This window comes from Xyrauchen texanus, chromosome 6 (assembly GCF_025860055.1).
Source record: "Xyrauchen texanus isolate HMW12.3.18 chromosome 6, RBS_HiC_50CHRs, whole genome shotgun sequence".
NCBI classification, from domain to species: domain Eukaryota; kingdom Metazoa; phylum Chordata; class Actinopteri; order Cypriniformes; family Catostomidae; genus Xyrauchen; species Xyrauchen texanus.
Window position 1 is genome coordinate 16,031,839 of NC_068281.1, and position 21,461 is coordinate 16,053,299.

Here is a 21,461-nt window from a genome sequence, read left to right on the forward strand (position 1 = left end):
ATGAATTTCTCTATAAATAAATATAAAATGGTCCTTTTTTTATTATTATTAGTTTTGATTGTGTTATTTGCCATTACTTTGTTTTTTTAATGATGTAGGCATCTGGGAATTTTAATAGTAATAGAATGTCACTGATCACCATTGATAGTTAAAAAAAACATAATTAACTGTTTTGGGGCATCCAGGAAACTGTAACACTGATACATTTGTGAATGTTGTCAACATGAATCAACTTTAGCAAACCAGTAGAGGAAGACAAACAATCGTCATTTGCAGCAGCTTTTTAAAATGAGGCTTGTTGTTTTCCTTGTTCCACAGAAGAAAAAAACAACAACATGAGAGTGAGTAAATTATAGAATTTCCATTTCTGGGAGAGCTATACCTTTAGTACCTTAAACAGGGGCAATAATTTATGACTTGCAAATATTAGATATATTGTATTGACACAACAATATGTACTGTGTCATGTATTGGCTACTAAGGTTAACAATGGAATTCAGTTTTACTATCAGTCATATTCAATAAGAACTTCAGTGCAAGAAGTTTCTTGTGTTTTCCTGAGCAGAAGTGACTCTGATACACAGCTCAGAGCACTGAAAGCCACACAGAGTTATGATTTTATCTTATTAAACATGGTTATATGCAGTATACTCATTTTCATTATAAGAACAGGTAGCCAATGTTAATAATTTTGTCATTGATGTAATGATGCACATAAACCACTTCAATAACTGTCTGGTTTGGTTCAGCCACGAAATCGGACATCAGAAAACTACAAAGGACAGTTCGGACTGCTGAGCGGATTATTGGTTGCCCACTGCCCTCCCTTCAAGAAATGTATACTTTCAGATTGAGGAAAAGGGATGAAAAATATTTTCCACTCTGGATCCCACTCACCCAGCCCGCTACATTTTTGTACGGTTGGCTTCTGGCATGCGCTTCAGAGCTCTGAGCACCAGAACCTTCAGGCACAAAAACAGTTTTTTCCCTCAGGCTATCCATGTCAGGAACAGTTAAAACTGCCCCATTGTGCAATAATTATTATAAATTATATCATAATATTATATTATAAACAGCTTAGTCTATTTAAATTTATCATTACATTCCCTTGTATATAACAGATTTGCAAATGCATTTTGTGGTTGTTTGCACAATATTGAGCCAAATAAAGAGACAGAAATAACTTCAAAAGAAAGAGAAACTGTAAAACTGAGCTGCTCATATAGTAGAAGCAGCAGAAAAATTAGACTCTACTGGTACAGAAATGTTTTCTCATGGACAACCTGTGTTTTTAGTGTATAAAGGTGCTTGATCATGGAGTACTGCTGACACCTCTGATCCTCGGTTTCAGGCAACTGCATCTGATACATCGACAGAGCTCATTATTAATGGTTTAATTCTGTCAGATTCAGCTCTCTATTACAGTGCTCTAAGAGAGAGCCTCCACACGTGCTAGTTCTCCACTGTAAAGCGCTCAACAAGCCACGTGATGAGATGTGCAGATTGACAGTCTCAGATGCGGAGGCAACTGAGATTCGTTCTCCACCACACTGAGGCGAGTCATTACGCCACCATGAGGACTTAGAGCGCATTGGGAATTGGACATCCCAAAGGGGAGAATAGAGGAGACAAAGTAGTAAGAGCACAGTGATACTAAACGTGAAACATGTCGTACAAAAACCGAAATGCTTTTTAACACCAAACCTGTCTAGTGATAACCTCAATCAAAACCACAATCTATTCAGCCCAGAATGTAATAAAATATGTGAGTACCTGTAAAGATTATCATATAAAAGGTAAAAGTAAACCAGAAACATCATAAAGAAACATAAAAGGAGGCATGGATGTGATCTGTTCTTGATTTAGAAATCATTCCAATCGTATAATGAAGAAAGTATGACCATACAGTACACTAGACAAAACATCCTATCATGGTTTTATATACTGGCTAATGTATTTCTATGTTATACTATTTATTTGAAAAAACAAACAAAACAAAAAAACTGTGTGGACATGGCTTCAGAATACACAAAAATCATTCATCATTTTCAAACTGCCTGTTGTTGTTTTTTTCATTAGAGTTTAGTCAGTAAAAGTATTTTAAAGTAAAAAATATTAGATTTTCTAAAATATGTGAAAAGATTGAAAATCAAATGAGAATTTCTGCTGTAAAACACATTTCACCACTGGGAAATGATTTAATTTTACAAGGCAACCTTGTGGCAGAACCTATAGTGGTGTTGAGTGGCCTACAATGCATGAAAGCTCCTCCTTTATGTGTGTAGCTTCAGCAAAAACACACTGTAGTCACATACTCTGAAATGTAAACTTGAGTTGGTTCATTAACATCATAATACTTGACAAATATTGCCGGCTTTATCTATAAACAATGTTAACATGGCTGATGAATATACTCTTGGTGGCTCTTATTTTAGGCAAGTACATTTAATGTTAAATAAAACAATTACTTCTTATGATATGAAGTCTGCCAAATGCATAAATGTAAATGATATACTTTTAATATGATATACTGTATAGTGATAATATTTATAACATTTATTTGACAGAATGCAATGCAGAAGATTCTGTGGATCAACCAAAAAGAATTCAAACAGCTTTTGATCATGAAGTGGTTACACTTCAATGTAAATACAGCACAAGTGACCAATATCCTTCTTTTTATTGGTACCAACACAAATCCAATGGATTCCCGACATACATGCTCCGTAAACTCTCAAGAGGATCAAGTAGCAGTGAAAAAGAATTTGAGAAAAGATTTCAAGTGGATCTCAACAAATCCTCAAGCTCAGTTTCTCTGACAATCCAGGATCTGCATGTGTCTGATTCTGCTGTGTACTACTGCGCTCTGCAGCCCACTGTGACTGATTCACTGTAAACTTCATTACAAGAACAATGAGCTCTACTACTGTATGTGCAGGAGCTTTACACATAACAAACATAGCTATTAAACCACAAACACTACACAGTTTTCGACATGAGCATATGTAAATCCTTCATGCAAACAAACAAAAGCAAATACTTTTTAAAAATCTTTAATCTTAATATTTATTTATTTACTTTTACTGCTCTTAAGGTTCTGTATAGACAGACACAACAGTGAACATATGCACAAAATACAGCATACCATTTTACATTTTGCTCACTACTCACACAATCAATGTTTTATGATTGTATCACTTTTATTGCAAATGTATCTATTCCCAAATGCCCCCCCCCCCCCCACACACACACACACACACTCAGGCAGTGGGTGGAGCTTTTTCACAAAGATGTGGAGTATGAGAAGCTGAACAAGTAAAAGAGTTATTCAATACTTTGACATCACTGACTTTTTGAAGACATTATGATACTCTTTACCTGCACAATGATCCAAATTTTCATGGGTAAGAGACAATGATTTAAGCAATATGTTTGTTAAAATAGAATATATAATAATTAAAAGCCACATTTGATACAGTACAGATTCCGATGTTATAACTATTTTCTTGCTTGATTCTGTCAGATCAAGGCCCTTTTCTTATTCACAGGTACTTCTGTTGCTGATACAATAAAACCCCTGTCTTCAGAAAAACACATTTTAGAGGGTAAAAATGTGATTCTCTCTTGTAACTACAGTGTCGCTAGTGGTGTCCCTCCTAACTCTCTCCAATGGTATCGACAGTATCTTGAGACAACACCACAGTTCCTACTTTCTGTAACTGAATATGCAAACAATTCTGAGCCAGCTCTTCGTCTGTTTTCAAAAGCTACAAAAGACATAAAACGTGTGGATCTGGAAATCTCTTCTGCTGCCACATCAGACTCTGCTCTGTACTACTGTGCACTGGTGCCCACAGTGACTGGAAACCCATCTACTCTGTACAAAAACCTTAGACACAATATTGCATCTACAGCACAACTATCTAACGCCCTTAACTGCTAGTCAAATTCACCAAATTCTTATTCAAGCTCTTGTAAATTGTACTTGTTGTAGAATTAAATGTTTGTCATGTACCAAAAAAAAAAAGTATCCAATCTGCTCAAATGTGCAAAAATAAAAGGAAAGTGCTCTTTGGTAGGGTTTGTCATGTACCTTTCCCTTTTTTTTCTTGATAAATTGTAAAGACTGCAGTGACACAAATAATTAGTCATTTAACATTTACTATACACTTTCAACACTCAAATAATGATTCCTTGCAAAAATTTATTTAAACAAATGTACACCATTTAATGATGACTCATTTAGTTTGATCTACATTTTTCATACAACTGAATTGCATAAATCATAATAATAATACATTATAATAAAATAATAATAATAATAAATCTCAAGCGGCCTCTTTTTAATGTGCTGAGACCCGAGTGTGACTGCTGTGTGCATTTTCCAATTCCCTGTATTGTTTGTAACTATTAGCACCTAATACAAAAAAAATTCTACATATTTGAACAACGGGACTAAGTTTTAAAATAATACAAAGCTGTAGAAAGTCAGATTTCTTTTCATCAAATTGTTTATTATGTTTTAAGGTGTGTTTGTTATTCATGTTTTTGAGACGTTACAGACATTACATCTGATTTTCTGTAAAGCTGCTTTGGAACAAGGTGTATTGGGAAAAGCACAAATTAAAACTGTACAAATAAAAATATTTGACTTTTGTTACAATGTTTTTTCTACTTTGGCAACCAAATCTCAACGTTCTCTCTTTGCACTGACAAACAAACAAGTGATACTTGTTTTACCATTTTTCCTACCAGAAATGAACAAAAATAATTCTGATTCAAAGTAATGGCCAATATCATCCAATCAATGCCAACCATGTTAAAATAAAATTATAAATGATAAATTCTGAATATATGCACTGATTATCATTGTCCCATGTCTACCAAACATGTTGAGTGGTGCAAACATCATCTGCAGAACTAGATTTTAGCAGTGAATGCACTTAAAAAGCTGCATTAAAAATCTTTAGGATGCTCCCTTGTTCCCTAGTTAGTGAATGACCTCCAGTGTGCTGTCTGTCTGCACTGGATTCAGAACAATTTGAAATGCACCTTATTTTCATTCTAACTCCATATAAAGCCAAAAACATTTTCTCAATGTGAAAATTCACAGTAAAAATAGTATTTCTAATGGAAAAACTAGAACTATTTCCACTACAGTGGTCATTGTGTTTAACAGCGTTACGTTCCGCAATAAGTCGCTCAAATAAAAAAATATAAAATTGCATATTGGATGAAACTAGAGACTCAGGTTTCAGGTTTCATTGTAAAAACGTAATTAGGTTGCTTACCAAATGTATTTTTGTTGGCGTTTCTCCCAAAGACAAACTCCGCTGTGATCTGCACCATGTTGTTTTGTCAAATGACTCTGTACGTTGAAAGTTTAACCCTTTACTGACAGTTGAGAGTCTTCTGAACTGAGATAAGTCAGTTTAAATTTAGTTGTGTATAGCAAAGTCAAAACACAAACACAAAACACAACTGCGCTGAAGAACTTGGGGTCACACAAGGTTAATGTTGCACTTTACTCTGGGAGAGTTACTGTACAAACAAACTCACTATTAAAATAATTCCCTTGTCCATTATGAATATTTAGTGTAGAAAGCATTGTCCAAACAGGTCTCTGGCACACCTCTGTTCAACAAAAATAGAATCTAATTTTCAACACGGGAACATCCAAATGTGTATATAAGGATTGTCTTTGACAACATTAAAGGTGAGATACAGGGATTTGTTTAAAAGATGTCACTCTTCCTGTTGTACTTATAAAAGTCACAGAAATGGGGATAATGACAAAATTATATTTAACACATTTGCATTCTCATGTGGCTGATGAAGGAGGAGCTAAAAGAAGTACATTTTGTTGGCATGAGATGATTTCAGCTCAGTCCTGCCACTGTGAACATGTGTTCAGTGATACTCCATTCAGTTATTCTTATGTGAAAGAACATGTATTTGCACGTGAAAAATCGAGGTTAATAAATTAACACTTTTTAATTTGTGTTATTTACAGGGATTGTGTTTTTTGGGGTTTAAATCTACAACCTTTCACTGACTAGCCCAGAGCTATAACCACTACGCCACCCTTACCCATACCCATGACCAATGAACAGAATTCAGTCTGACAGTGCAGTGATGATCCCTAACAGCTTGTATACTTCTATAATGCTATTATTAACAACAAAACAACAATAACAACAACAACAACAATAATAATAATTATGATTATTTGTACTAAATGTGGAGGAAGTCAATTGTGCAGAGTAATCTTAGTGAAAGTTTGACTTGCATTATAATCAGCAATGTCACATTCCCTCCACAAGATGAGAGCAGAGTGATTTCACAACTATGTTCACAAAATCACAGCAGATATACATCTAAAAATAAACCATAATTTATAGATTATTTTATTTTGAACTTTGTGTAATTATTGTTGGATTCCAAAATGATTTTTTGCTTACACAAAGATTCTTTAATTTCATTGTGATGTTTAATTTTTGACATGATCAACACTGTTTCTATGTTTAATATTCTCAAGCTTATTTTCATTAGAAATCCTCATCTGCTACTACATTCATCTCTATTCAAACATAATTTCTAACCAAACATTTAGAGAAGATCAAAGCTTTTTTCTTTCACTGACAGATGGGAGGAGCCCATTGAGTTGAGAAAGAACAGACAAATATTTTTTCATTTTGCTTACTGTCTGCAAACATGACGGTGCTTTTCTCTCTTCTTCTGTTTTTGGTGACTAAAAGTGAGTGCAAGTTATTGAAATTCAACCTTTTGCTACTTGTCCAGATAATCCAGAATGTTTTTTTTTTAGCAAAGCATTAGTAGAACATTTTATTAATATCTAGATGCATCATCACTTGATTGCTCTATTGTAAAAAAAATATTATTCCAACTGCTGTAATTCAGCTGTTTTAAACTGACACAAAGTGTTCTGCTTGATTTGCAGGGGACTCTTCTGCACAGTCAACATCAAACATGATACAACCATCATCCTCTGAGAAACATGTTCTTGAGGGAGAAAGTGTGACTCTCTTTTGTAACTACACTGGAACTGTAACTGTGAACTCACTCCAGTGGTATCGACAGTATCTCAGATCAGCTCCAGAGTTTCTGCTTCTTGTCACTGAATATAAAGGCAAATCTGAGCCTGCTCTTCGTCTGTCATCAAACGCTACTAAAGAAGAAAAACGAGTGGAACTGGAGATTTCTTCTGTTGCTGTAACAGACTCTGCTGTGTACTACTGCGCCCTGCAGCCCACAGTGACAGGAAACTCAACTACACTGTACAAAAACTAAAGACAAATCACTGATTCTTGACATAAGGAACAAAACATGTTTAGAATCTGAGTTTTTATTTTTCAATACTAAATTAATTACAATTTGATATATTTGTAGACAAAGTTGTCAGCTAACAAACCAAGTATACAGGATTTTATAAAAACACTTTTATTTCGCCCTGAAATTGACATTTGATGCAAAGTGAGGACACAATTTTGATAGACAGTTTTATGGAAAAAAAATAATTTAAAGTGATACTTTGTTGCATTTTTAAACACTTTATTTTGCAGTTTAACATTGTGACCTCTTACTGAGGAGAGGTAAAATGACATGTGCTTCCATGTATAGAGGATGCATTATAAAAAAAATATGCTGAAATAATTAAAAAATATAAGTAATGAATGCCCTCGGTATACACATTTCCTTTAGATTTTCACTTTTCCAACATTTTTATTATTATGAATATTATTATTATTATTATTTTTTTAATATATAAAAATGATTTTTGTATGTAAGACATGTTTTGTCCGTTCAAAACAGACCAGAAATATGAATGTAATAGCAAGAGTTGATGAACTACAGCAATTTACTAGGAGTGTTATCACAGAATAAAATACCAAATATATACTTATTACAACATAACAGTTAGATAGCAAATAACAAATAAATAGCAAATACGATATATGCTAATAAGGACAAATTTACATAAATGAATATATACTGTATATTATCTATCTATATATACAGTATATATATACAATAATTGCTATGTGCATAGAACACTATCTCATAGTATGTTATGTTTACGTTTTTAGAAACTGTCATCTTTTTGCACTACTGTGTACTGGTCGGCGCTGCACTGTGTCTATTGTCCTGTTCATTCTCAGAAATTTGTTTTACTGTCCCGTAGTTTTTGCACATGGTTGCACGTGCACTTTATATAGGTATATATAGGTATTTTATTTAGTTGTGTAGTCTCATGTGGTCCTGTGTTGGTCCTTTGTTGTTTTTATGTAGCACCATGGTCCTGGAGGAACATTGACTTGTTTTTCTGTGTACTGTACTAACTGTATATGGTTGAAACAACAATAAAAACCACTTGACTTGACTTGATATACTGTACATTTAGCCCAACATTAAATATAACACAGTTACATAAAATATGTAGGTTGAAGACAATGCAACAGAATGTATTGAGTCTCACTGTAGCACAGGCTCCTCCCAGGAGTCAGACCAAGTGATATGAGTATACAGCTGATGTGTCACAAAAATGCTTTTAGTGGAATATTCAGTCTTCAACTCTAGCCTTCATTTGAGTTGATTATTTCAATAGAAAAGCTTAGCAGATGTAATGACACATTGGCACAGAGTTGTTTTCATCCTTGTCACATATTTGTGGAGTAAGTAGCACCATCACATGTGTCTTTTTAGATATATTTAAGGAGTACATTTCATCATGATTCATCACAGTATGTAATATGTTTATTTATATTGTTTTTATTTCTATTCCAGGATGTAATTCTGAGGACAAAGTTGATCAGAATATCAGAGTTGAAACTGCTCTTGAAGGTGAAGCTGTAACAATAAACTGTACATACAAAACTTCTTATTCAAACCCAACTCTATTTTGGTTCCAGAAAAAAGAAAATGGAATCCCCAAATACATGCTGATGAGATTTTCTAGATCTCGCAGCGATGATGAAGCATCCAAGGGGAGATTTAATGCTGAACTCAACGCATCTTCATTGTCGGTTCCACTGACAATCCAGGACCTGTGTGTGTCCTGGATTGGAAACAAAAACCCTGAGTACATTTCCCCATCATTTTCTCAGCAACATCTGATGACATCTACTGCTCAACCATTCTCAACCACCTACTGTATATTAAGACACTACTAACTGTCCTCCCTTAACTATTACAATTTATAAAATTATATTCTAACAATTTTAACGTTATTGTCATCTTTTGAAGAATAAAGGACATTCTCGCCTCCTCCTTCCCATTGAACACCTTTACACATATATTTACTTACCAGTATCAAAAGCATGTTAAAGACACCAGTGCAGAAGAAAATATAAATAAATAAAAGATGTGATCATTGATAGTTTATTGGTGACACATAACTTCACATATAGGACACCTGATGAACTCTACCCAGACCTCTTCAGGTGTATTCAGAGTAAATGGTTCCCCATGTACACACAGAGAGACAAGTTTAGTGCGAGGAAAGCATTATAGCTTTAAAAACAAATACATGTTAGGCTAACACTTATTTTCTGAAAAATTGTTCAGGGTTTCCAAAATAACACCATGTTTAGCAATTGCACACATCATCCACATGAGGGCAACATTGATGTCTTTTAATGAGCAGGTCATGCAATATGGAACAAAAGTAGAACGAGATAAGCCCAGAGTTTTTGAAAGCAATGATATATAAAATTTTCTCCACAGAGCAACTATATTTAGATGGGGTTTGATCACATTTTTAGGGTGACACTTGTTTAGGTTTACTTTCCAAATCATTTATGTTAATGATTCATTATGACTATTGATTTTTACAATGTGCTGGGTTCTGAACTGGGATGAGTAGCCTACAAAAGAAATTATTAATAATTATTTTGAGTGAATTTATTTTTAGTAACCTAAAGGAACAACTGAGCCTGAATATAAAGAAGAGATTTTCAACAACACTGGCCAGGATGCATGAACTCACAGTCGTTTATTATTACTGGATGAGGATTTAAAAAAATGCTTTTATAGATAATGCTGAGGCGGATTTTCATTCACAGATATGAATCCTTGCAATTGTGCAAATATTTGTAAAACTGGTTAACTGCAATATTTGTTTTCAGACGGTAATCTAACCATTCTAATCTAACTCTCACTGCAGCATCCCTACATTGAATATACTTTATTTATTTATCGTAATTATCTTGTCCGCCAGACCCACATTTGGCCCCCCTCAATGTTCAAACCAAATCTACGACATTGAATGATTTAAATACTGTGTTGTCGTTCTCTGCAGTTTCACTGACAGATAGGAGTCTGCTGAGATTTGAAAAAGAGCAAATTACTCAACTTCATTTATCTCTCAACATGCAAACATGATGATTCTCACTCTGCTTTTGATATTATTAATAAAAAAATAAGTGAAGTTTACTGAAAATTTTCATTTAGTAATTTAAACTAACAATGTACGAGAATTTGTTTTTTATATTTACATTTATATTTGTTTATATTTATATATCCACATATTCTGGCCAACTTTCTTTTCATTGATGTTTTTTTAAATAAACATTTACACAGTTAATTGAAATGAAATTGTATGCATTGCCATCAGTATACTGCTGTGAGACACTTTCTTCATCTAACTAATTTAAATAACATTTTATGATTTTGTATACCTATATACAGTATACACATATATAATAATAATTTATTATTATACTTCTTGTTTCCACAACCTCATATTAACTAAGACAATAGTTTATTTGCACTTTTAGAAAAAAGTTGAAAGGTGATTAAGATCTTTAAAAACTTTTGAAATGCTGACTTGTCCTAAAATACACACTTTACCTTGTACTTTCTAACATCTGTATGTTTGGACATGTTATTTGTCTGAACTATAAAATGCGTATTTTTTGTGCTTTCTCTAAAAAATCCACTCATCACGTTTGCAGTGGTTTTATATGTTTTAAAGTTATGACTGGTGGGGCCCGTTGTCATGAATAGCAGTCAATAGAAATTTCTTCTTTTCAACACAAACATTTTAAATTGAGCTGGAAAATTAAATAAATGAGCTCATGTGTTATGTTGTGGTGTGTTGCGGGCTGGGTTTGGTGGGCCGCTCTGGGCCTGAAAGTCCATGGCCACTTTTTAGTCCCAGTCCACCCCTGCACGAGACACAAGCGTGTACAGTGCAGCGTGTATCTCACTGTATATGACGTTACTAACAACTAGTTGTCCAGTACGGTTCCATTCACACAGCACTGGTTAACCGAGAATGCAGCCGTGAGACCTGAAAATTTGCGGATGTAAGTTCAGTTATAGAATGCGGTTGTCACACCCGTAAATACCATCCTGTGAGTGAACATAACTGTATTAAGCACTCAAAAAGGGTCTGACAACTGCATTCTGCTGCTGTGTGAATGTGGCCTAAGTGCATATAACACTGCCCTCACAGTCCAGCTATATGCATGCCAATAGTCCGATGGAACCTGTCAAAACTATTACAAATATTACAGAAGCTTTGAAGAAAAGACATGGAGAGATACAGTAAATATGTAAATTTGACACTCATGAGATAATTTTTTGGTGTGGAGATATTTTTATGACAGTTGGTTATTTGCGTGGGTGAACTGGGCCAATTTCACTATTCTCCCCACACCGCAAACTCATACCAAAAAATTCTAAACTGAAATAAATAGTTCTTAACCTGCACCAGAGCCAGAGGTGCAAAAACATATATGCAAGTCATGCAATGCATGGGGGCGACATGTAAACGGGGGTGCCAGCGGCTCACTAGGTGGTGGTGTGTTGCACACTTAAAACAGACTCCGACTTTTCTTTTGCAACTTTATTTTGCCAGTTCTGTTGGAATGATTTTTTTTACACGAATCAACACAACATCTTCAAACCTCAGCGATATAGCCTACGTTCACTTTCTTTTGGCTCCGCTCTCGACACCGCTGCTGCGCTGGCTTATGACATCATCGTAACTGAACTTTTACCTTTCAGTAACATAAATGAGAATAATATCCAGAATATTTATCAAATGAAATTACAATGAAATTATAGTGATTTCCTTACAGAATTCTAAACATACAGGTGAAACTCGAAAAATTAGAATATCGTGCAAAAGTTCATTAATTTCAGTAATTCAACTTAAAAGGTGAAACTAATATATTATATAGACTCATTAAAAGCAAAGTAAGATATTTCAAGCCTTTATTTGATATAATTTTGATGATTATGGCTTACAGCTTATGAAAACCCCAAATTCAGAATCTCAGAAAATTAGAATATTACATGAAATCAATAAAAAAAAGGATTTTAAATACAGAAATGTCAGCCCTCTGAAAAGTATAATCATGCATATGTACTCATTACTTGGTTTGGGCCCCTTTTGCATTAATTACTGCCTCAATGCGGCGTGGCATGGATGCTATCAGCCTGTGGCACTGCTGAGGTGTTATGGAAGACCAAGATGCTTCAATAGCGGCCTTCAGCTCTTCTGGATTGTTTGGTCTCATGTCTCTCATCTTTCTCTTGGCAATGCCCCATAGATTCTCTATGGGGTTCAGGTCAGGTGAGTTTGCTGGCCAATCAAGCACAGTAATACCATGGTCATTGAACCAGGTTTTGGTACTTTTGGCAGTGTGGGCAGGTGCCAAGTCCTGCTGGAAAATGAAGTCAGCATCTCCATAAAGCTTGTCTGCTGAAGGAAGCATGAAGTGCTCTAAAATGTCCCGGTAGACGGCTGCATTGACTCTGGACTTAATAAAGCACAGTGGACCAACACCAGCCGATGACATGGCTCCCCAAACCAACACAGACTGTGGAAACTTCACACTGGACTTCAAGCATCTTGGATTGTGTGCCTCTCCATTCTTCCTCCAGACTCTGGGACCTTGGTTTCCAAATGAGATGCAAAATTTGCTCTCATCAGAAAAGAGGACTTTGGACCACTGAGCAACAGACCAGTTCTTTTTTTCTTTAGCCCAGGTAAGACGTTTGACATTTGAAGCCCATGTCCAGGACCCGTCTGTGTGTGGTGGCTCTTGATGCAGTAACTCCAGCCTCAGTCCACTCCTTGTGAAGCTCCCCACACATTTGAATGGCCTTTTCCTGACAATCCTCTCCAGGCTACGGTCATCCCTGCTGCTTGTGCACCTTTTTCTTCCACACTTTTCCCTTCCACTTAACTTTCTATTAATGTGCTTTGATACAGCACTTTGAGAACATCCAACTTCTTTTGCAATTACCTTTTGAGGCTTTCCCTCCTTGTGGAGGGTGTCAATGATGGTTTTCTGCACAACTGTCAGGTCAGCAGTCTTCCCCATGATTGTGAATTCAACTGAACCAGACTGAGAGACCATTTAAAGGCTCAGGAACCCTTTGCAGGTGTTTAGCTGATTAGAGTGTGCCACTTTGAGCCTGCAATACTGAACCTTTTCACAATATTCTAATTTTCTGAGATTCTGAATTTGGGGTTTTCATAAGCTGTAAGCCATAATCATCAAAATTATATCAAATAAAGGCTTGAAATATCTTACTTTGCTTGTAATGAGTCTATATAATATATTAGTTTCACCTTTTAAGTTGAATTACTGAAATTAATGAACTTTTGCACAATATTCTAATTTTTCGAGTTTCACCTGTATTCCTATTCTAGGAAATTATGAAATTATAAAATAATACTTCTAGGTCGCAACAGGTGCAATCAGCCTACTCGACCCCTCCAACAACAACCCTGTTTGCTGTTTCTGGGTAATATCAAGAGAAGACAGCAGCATCAAACAGAAAGCAGGAAGTTCCATAATTACTTTATATCCGAAAGGCTCACAGTAACACAGAGCAACAGCTCAGAGTACAGTGCATCAATACAGAATTTACCAGAAGAAATAGACATGGAAAGACAACTGCTGATTTTAACCATGATTTTAGGTAAAAAAAAATACAACCTACACACTCACACACACACACACACACACACACACACACACACACACACACACACACACACACATATATATATTTATTATTATTATTATTATTTGTATTTTATTCCAGTGCTGTACAAAAACATCCAAGGGAAAAATATATTTTGTGCAACTTAACTCACTATAATTCTTGCTTGTTTTAGGTGTGATGACTGCAGACCAGATTGGTCCAAATAAAGAAACATTAATTACACAGAATGAAGAAGAAACTGTGACACTGAGCTGCTCATATGACACAAGCAGCAGTTATGTTGATCTTTACTGGTACAGGCAGTATCCAGATAAAGAACCTCAGTATTTAATATGGAAACCTGCACGATCAAGCAGTGGAGGTGGGACCCCCTCTGATCCTCGTTTTCAGTCAACTACATCACAAACATCCACTGAATTCTCTATTAATGGTGTGACTCTGTCAGATTCAGCTCTTTATTACTGTGCTCTAAGAGTAGCAGCCCAGTGATACAATGTCTATGTAAAGCTGTACAAAAACTGAAATTCATTTTCACTTTGATCTCAAGCCACATCAAACCCACAATCTACAATACTCACTGTATGATTATAATTGTAACAACACCTGTGTGTGGTTACATATTAATTAATATCTCAGTTATGGTAATACCGGGAAAGGTGAAATAAAAAAATAAAAAGTAAAATGTTATATTTATTAATTAATTAACTTAATACAAAGTGCAGTAAACATAAACAACTGTAAATCAATATTTGGTGTGACCATCCTATGCTTTTAAAACAGCACCGATTCTCATAGATACACTTTCACAAAGCTTTTCAAGGTTGTTGGATTTTGTCTCAGTTGCTTCTGTCTCTTTGTGTAATCCCAGACTGACCCAATAATGTTGAGATCCGGGCTCTGTGGGGCCCACACCATCTGTTGCAGGACTATTTGTTCTCATTCTATTCTATTCAATTTTCAAAAGGAATGTTTGGAAATATAAAACTGATATTTTCTATTGACACACTAAATCAGAAGATATAAAATAACTGTCATTTATTTTGAGTTGCTTAGTGGCCATTAGAGGCAGTGCCTACGTATGTGGGGGCACTTTCTATTATTAACATATATAAACTTATTTTATGTTTTATTCTGCTGCTATACCTACAGTATGGCCTTTACACTATGAAAATATGTACTGAAGGACTGCTAATATTGTTGGCTCTTTATTATCATGCATGTCTATGTAAGCACAGTGTAGTTCTAGTAGCTGCACATCATCTCACCATTAGCTGGGTAATTTACAACCAATCAGATGTAAGCCATTGCTTTATAAGTCTGCTCACAATCACATTGCTGTTTCAATGTGCTAACACGGCAACCTCCACCACCCCACCACCTCCAGTTGAGTCCCTACATGGGGGTTGGCTCCTCGCCCCTGCCTCCTATCTCCGGCAAGATGACGGTTCCTAGTACAACTTTTTCAGACCACCATATGCCAAAGAGAGACTTTACTTTTCGGTTTTATATTATCAAATAAATATCATCTTAAATTTCACTCAAGTATGCAAGTCTTCCTGAAAAAAAGCATCTGCTAAATGAATAAATGTAAATATAAATGGAATTTCCTGCAAAATATTAAGCATTGCTGCAAATGATTTCCTATATGGCACAGCATAAACTAACAAACAAATAAATAAATAAAAGATAGAAATATGACACTTGAGAATGCAAAGATAGCAGCATCTCATATAAAACAGGAAGTTACATCGTGGCTTTATGTTTGAACTGCAGAGACTCACAGTAACACAGAGCTACAGCTCAGAACACAGACAGCATCAACACAGAACTAATCTGAATGAGTAAACATGGAAAGATACCTGCTTCTGATTTTAATTGTGACTCCAGGTAAAATGTCACACTTTTTCATTCCAGTGGTGCGCAAAAAGTGAATGAGATAATTATGTGCAACTTGATCTTGTTTGTTGGTTTGTTTTAGGTGTGATAACTGCAGACCAGATTGAACCAAATATAGGAACAAACATCATTAAGAAAGAAGATGATAGAGTAACACTGAGCTGCTCATATGATACTAGCAGCAGTGATGTTACACTTTACTGGTACAGACAGTATCCTAACACAGAACCTCAGTATTTAATTTGGAAAGATGCTCGGTCATCGAGTGGTACTGGGACCCCCTCTGATCGTCGGTTTCAGTCGACAACATCACAAACATCCACTGAACTCATTATTAATGGTGTAACTCTGTCAGATTCAGCTCTCTACTACTGTGCTCTTTGGAACCCAGTGATACAAAGTCTATGTGAAGCTGTACAAAAACTAATATTCATTTTTCACTTTGATCTCAATCCACATCAAACCCACAATCTACAATTAAAATAATATGACAACACCTGTGTGTGGTTAGAAATGAAATGAGTTTTAGTTATAAAGGGTAATAGAAGGAAAAGTGAAAATAAAATATAATGTAAAATGGTATTCATCCCTGAGGCACAGAAGTTTATGTATCTTATGATACACTCATTTCTACGTCATTTATTAAATTAAGCAAATTTGTGACATTGACCATTTTAAGCCCTTTGTCAGATTTCTCATTTGCTTCCACTGAGGCACACAAGATGCTTTTTAAAACATACCCAAACCATTCTGAGATAACACGAGTCATCAGGTTTTGAACAACTTTAGGAGTCCATGCCAGCTAGAGTCATTAAAGGCGAACATACCAAATACTAGAAATTCTGAAATTCATTTTCATTTTTCAACAACTTTTACTAAAATTAATATGCTGATAATCTTATTAATGTTGTCCCAAAAATGTCACCTCAGTGAAAAAAAGTTGCACTTTCTTTTTGTTTAGCAGAAATCCTGCTTCAAAAAGCAACCTCAACAATGATGTTAAGGTAGACAATTGATGTCCCCTTTCGGGCGAAGTGAGAAGAATATCATCACAATACTGAATAATTACTGATGGTGAGCAGGGTTTGACTATGTGTTTGATAGTGTTTGCAACGACACCATGAAACATAGATGGTATAGTGAAGAGAACAGCAAGGAGTTCTCAGACAGTTTTAATGCCCGTCTTACCACAACAGACGCAATAAATACCTTTCCTCAGACAATTAAAAACCTTCATATTCAAGTCAAGTAAAGTCAAGTGGTTTTTAATATCGTTCAACCATATACAGTTAGTACAGTACACAGCGAAACGAGACAATGATCCTCCAGGACCATGGTGCTACATAAATCAACATAGGACAAACACAGAACCACATGAGACTACACAGACTAAATAACATTTCTACACGAAAAAGTATGGGACAGTACAATAAATTACTAAAAAGTATGAGACCAGTACACATTTGTAATCTGAGTAGTGCAAAAAGATGACACTTTCTAAAAATGCCAAATGTAAACATAACATACTATGAAACCGTGTTCTATGGACATAGAAGATATTGAGGTAGCAGCCAGGTGGTACAGTTACCAACCAGCTCTTCTCAACATCATTACAATGTTTTTTTTTTTCTTCTGATAGTAGCTTTTGTTCTAATATTCAGGGCACATCATGAATAGAATATACAGTCAGAATTTCTCAATGTCTTTAAAAGACGGGAAAACGCTCACAAATAATACATAAACATGTTGATAAGGACAATGAAGAAACATATGCAGGATTTTGAATAATTTTCTTTAAATACATGACAGAATCACAGAATCACTCCAGCGGGTGGTGAAAACTGCCCGATACATCACTGGTGTCCAGCTACCCTCCATCAAAGACATTCAAAATAAACGCTGCCTAAGGAGGGCGAGAAGCATTACCAAAGACACCTCTCACCCCAACCATGGTCTGTTTACTCCTCTCCCATCTGGGAGACGCTATAGGAGCCTTCGCTGTCGCGCCAGCAGACTCAGGAACAGTTATTTCCCTCAGCTGTCAGCCTACTGAACTCTAAGCTACATCCCACCTGAACTGTATATTTGTATTTTTTTATAAATGTATATATATATATATATATATATATAACACGCATGGCACACGGAAAAGCGACCCGGAACCACAACACACGTTCCGTCATTAACGAGCAAGATAGGATCTTAGACTTCTCTACTCGCTACATATTTATAGGATGGCGCTTCACACGGGGATTGGCCACAGGCGCACCAGCTCATTACGCGTTAACTCGTACTGCTACACAGAGAAAGATTTTTTGACTTTCTTCAACACTTTAATTAATTCACTACATCCTTAAATTGGCCAGATGCTATTCTGTGAAGAAATTTGTAGGATTTAGAATCTCACTACATGATGCACAACATTAAACACTTCATGTAACTGTTAATTGTTACAGGCCTAATTAGATTTGTACTGTACATGTCAACACTGTTTGATGATAAATTAAAGGTTGCTTTCCTTTTCAGGTGCTAGTTTTGGAAATGAAATCACACCAGAAAGCACTGAGGAGTTTGCTGTAGAAGGTTCAATTGTTAAACTATCCTGCAGTTATTCTACTGCACAGTCACTTCAATGGTACCGTCAGTATCCCAGAAGAGCTCCTGAATACCTTGTGCTCATAATTGAAGGTGTGAAAGACAATAAGAAATCTGATGTAGATCCAAGATTCTCTACTAAACTCAGAAAAGAAAAACAAAAGCAAGTGGATCTGGAGATCTCCTCCGCTGCAGTAACTGACTCTGCTCTTTACTACTGTGCCCTGGTGCCCACAGTGACAGGAAACTGAACAGCACAGTGCAAAAAAGTGTCTCCGCTCACACTTTCTCTCTCCCCCAGGTTTGCAGGAGGCTGGGTGGACCACCGGCTGACAGAATGGCCAAAGGGGCAGCGTCTCCCTTCCGGAGATGAGGTTTGGAGTTTGTCAGACCGGTGGTGCCCCTGCATGAATTGAGCGGGGGAGGAGTGTGACTAGTAAACTTTGTTTACAGTTCAGCCGGTTCCACCTCCTCCTTGCCCATCCATGAACTGTTACAATGAGGAAAGTAGTAGTATAATAGATTCTAATCATCATTTTTATTTGTATTCTAGGATGTAAATCATAAGTTAAAGCTGATTCAAACACAAGAATTTATCCTGATTTTACATGGTTCAGCTCTATGATCCAATGGTGCAGAACCACCAATTCATACCACATTTGTTTTAGTACCAATGCCTATATACTGTACAGCACATGCTGTGTGGAAACACACAATTACACTGGAACAATTCACAGGTGATAATGGTAATTTTCAAAAGGCCTATATGATAAAATGTACCCAAAGAACCAGATGTCAAAATTTATGAGGAAAAATGTAAATCCATGCAGTAACCCAAAGAGGATGCTATATGCACTAAAAGCTTAAAGGAATAGTTCACCCAAATATAACAATTCTCTTAGCATTTACTCACATTATGCCATCCCAGATGTGTGTAACTTTCTTTCATCTGCTCAACTCAAATGAAGATTTTAAGAATACATTTTCAGCTCTTTTGGTCCATGTGAATGGGTGCCAAAATTTTGACGCTCCAAATATTACACAAATCAGCAAAAAGTAATCTATTGGATTCCAATGATTAAATAAATGTTTCCAGAAGCTAATTGATAGGTGTGGGTGAGAAACAGATCAATATTTAATACATTTTTTACTATAAATTATTCTCCCTGCTCAGTCAATCTCCACTTTAACTTTCACTTTTATCTTCTTCTTCTTGTGTTTTAGTCATGCATATTGCCCCCTACTAGACAGAGAGAAGACTTACAAATTGATCTATTTCTCACCCACACATATCAAATTACTTATGAAGATATGGATTAAAACACTGGAGTAGTATGATTTACGTTTATGATGCCTTTATTTCCTTTTTTAGCATCACAATTTTGGCACCCATTCACTTGCATTGTATGGACCTACAGAGCTGAAATATTCTTCTAAAAATCTTCATTTGTGTTCTGCAGAGGAAAGAAAGTCATACACACCCTCATTTTGGTCCAAAACTCAATGCTGTTGTTTTAATGAACACAAATGGAGAAATTTTGTGTAATCGTCATGCTGGTCTTTTCTCTTCAACAGTTCAGTGACCATGTTAGTAAAGCTTCAAAAAGGATAAAAGCACCATAAAAAGTATTACAAATATCATCCTTGTGAGTGTAGTATATTCTTATGTGAGAAAAAACTCAAAGTAAACATGATGGGAAACCAATGGTTCTCTTTTTGAAGCATCAGCTTTGTCAAAATAAGCCTCAAAACAGGACAGTGTTGACTAGAGTACAGTACATGTGTAAAAATTCAGAGAATTATTCCAAGATGAAAGCAAGTTTATTAGTAAGACAATGGTATATACCTTTTACATTAATATAAAATATGAGTAGGGTGCTTATGTCACTAACCACGCCTGTAATATTTATATACAATAGAATACCTTTCCAGTGCAATTTCAATCAAGCAGTTTAAATACAACCACAAACTGCTTAAAAGAGTTCAAGTCCATCTGTTAATATGGACAGATGTCTACCACTGATTCTCTTGACACTATCAGGTATGGTACATTTATTAATGCGTGTCAGATGCATTGGTTTTACAATAGTCAGAAATTATTATTATCAAGTACTACTGAATTGTTAAAAAAAATTATGTTGTTTGTACTTTTGAAAAATGTTTCTACATTCCTTGTAGGTGTATTTGCTACAAGCAAAGGACCTAAAGAAAAAGATGTGTATATGCAGAAAGGTGAATGAGAGCATGTGATATTAAGCTGTTCATATGATACAATCAGGAAAAATGTGAGTCTTTACTGGTATAGACAGTATCAAACCACAGAAATCTAATACTTACTGTGGAAACGTGCACGTGACAGGAATGGTGACGGAGATACACAAGATCACTTTCATCCCAATCCTCCACCTCTCTCACTATTGAAAATGTGGATCTATCTGACACGGCTGTCTATAACTGTGCTAGTAACGCAGGACCCCACTGATACAAAGTCTCTCAGAAGCTTTTCATAAACTTTCTCAGTCCATTGGTGGCTCAAACAGTCAATTTGAACCTTTCAAATCACATTTGTGCCTCTTTAAAACCACAAGGGTTGTAAAAAAAAGCATGTTGTAACACCCGGAGAACAATAGAAAAAAACTTAGATTGCTTGGATAATTCTTTTCTTTCTTTTTTTCAGAATTATTGACTGGTCATTTACATGTTTTAAGTACTTTAAGGCTATAAACATATTTTCAAAATTGTGGGTACCATCAAATATTTTGAGAATATAATTTGAGAATCACATACAGGTTTAACACTATTATGAATATTAAAACAAATATATAAGAATACAATTTTCATTTTTATGTTCTAGCATATTTTGCACTTTTAAATATTCTGACCACATTCTGTGTCTCCCTCATGTCTTCTAGTTCTGTGCATTACACTGAAATTAGTATCTCATTGCATATTTATATACTATATTACTATTTGCGCTTCTGGTT

At 35.5% G+C, this 21,461-nt stretch overlaps 1 protein-coding gene and 2 gene segments (V, D, J or C); all 3 read left to right on the forward strand.

Annotated features, from left to right (window-relative positions):
- Positions 1-6,712: 6,712 nt before the first annotated feature.
- On the forward strand, positions 6,713-7,513 carry LOC127645189 (T cell receptor alpha variable 18-like). The segment is given in 2 exon segments: positions 6,713-6,757; positions 6,962-7,513. Coding segments are annotated over 2 exon segments (393 nt in total).
- A 6,409-nt stretch (positions 7,514-13,922) lies between these two features.
- Positions 13,923-14,475, forward strand: LOC127645126 (T cell receptor alpha variable 18-like). The segment is given in 2 exon segments: positions 13,923-13,959; positions 14,159-14,475. Coding segments are annotated over 2 exon segments (354 nt in total).
- Positions 14,476-15,756: 1,281 nt separating this feature from the next.
- On the forward strand, positions 15,757-18,728 carry LOC127645127 (uncharacterized). Its single transcript, XM_052128645.1, has 3 exons — positions 15,757-15,873; positions 15,965-16,288; positions 18,409-18,728. Exons 1-3 carry the CDS (start codon positions 15,834-15,836, stop codon positions 18,726-18,728), a joined length of 684 nt encoding a protein of 227 aa, XP_051984605.1. The 5' UTR covers positions 15,757-15,833.
- Positions 18,729-21,461: the final 2,733 nt, after the last annotated feature.

Bases quoted from the DNA above. Each gene is read 5' to 3' on its own strand.
- LOC127645127 (XM_052128645.1), top strand. From the start codon at position 15,834: ATGGAAAGATACCTGCTTCTGATTTTAATTGTGACTCCAG. The intron at 15,874-15,964 runs GTAAAATGTCAC...GGTTTGTTTTAG, and splicing joins GATTTTAATTGTGACTCCAG to GTGTGATAACTGCAGACCAG. The intron at 16,289-18,408 runs GTGAAGCTGTAC...TTTCCTTTTCAG, and splicing joins CCCAGTGATACAAAGTCTAT to GTGCTAGTTTTGGAAATGAA.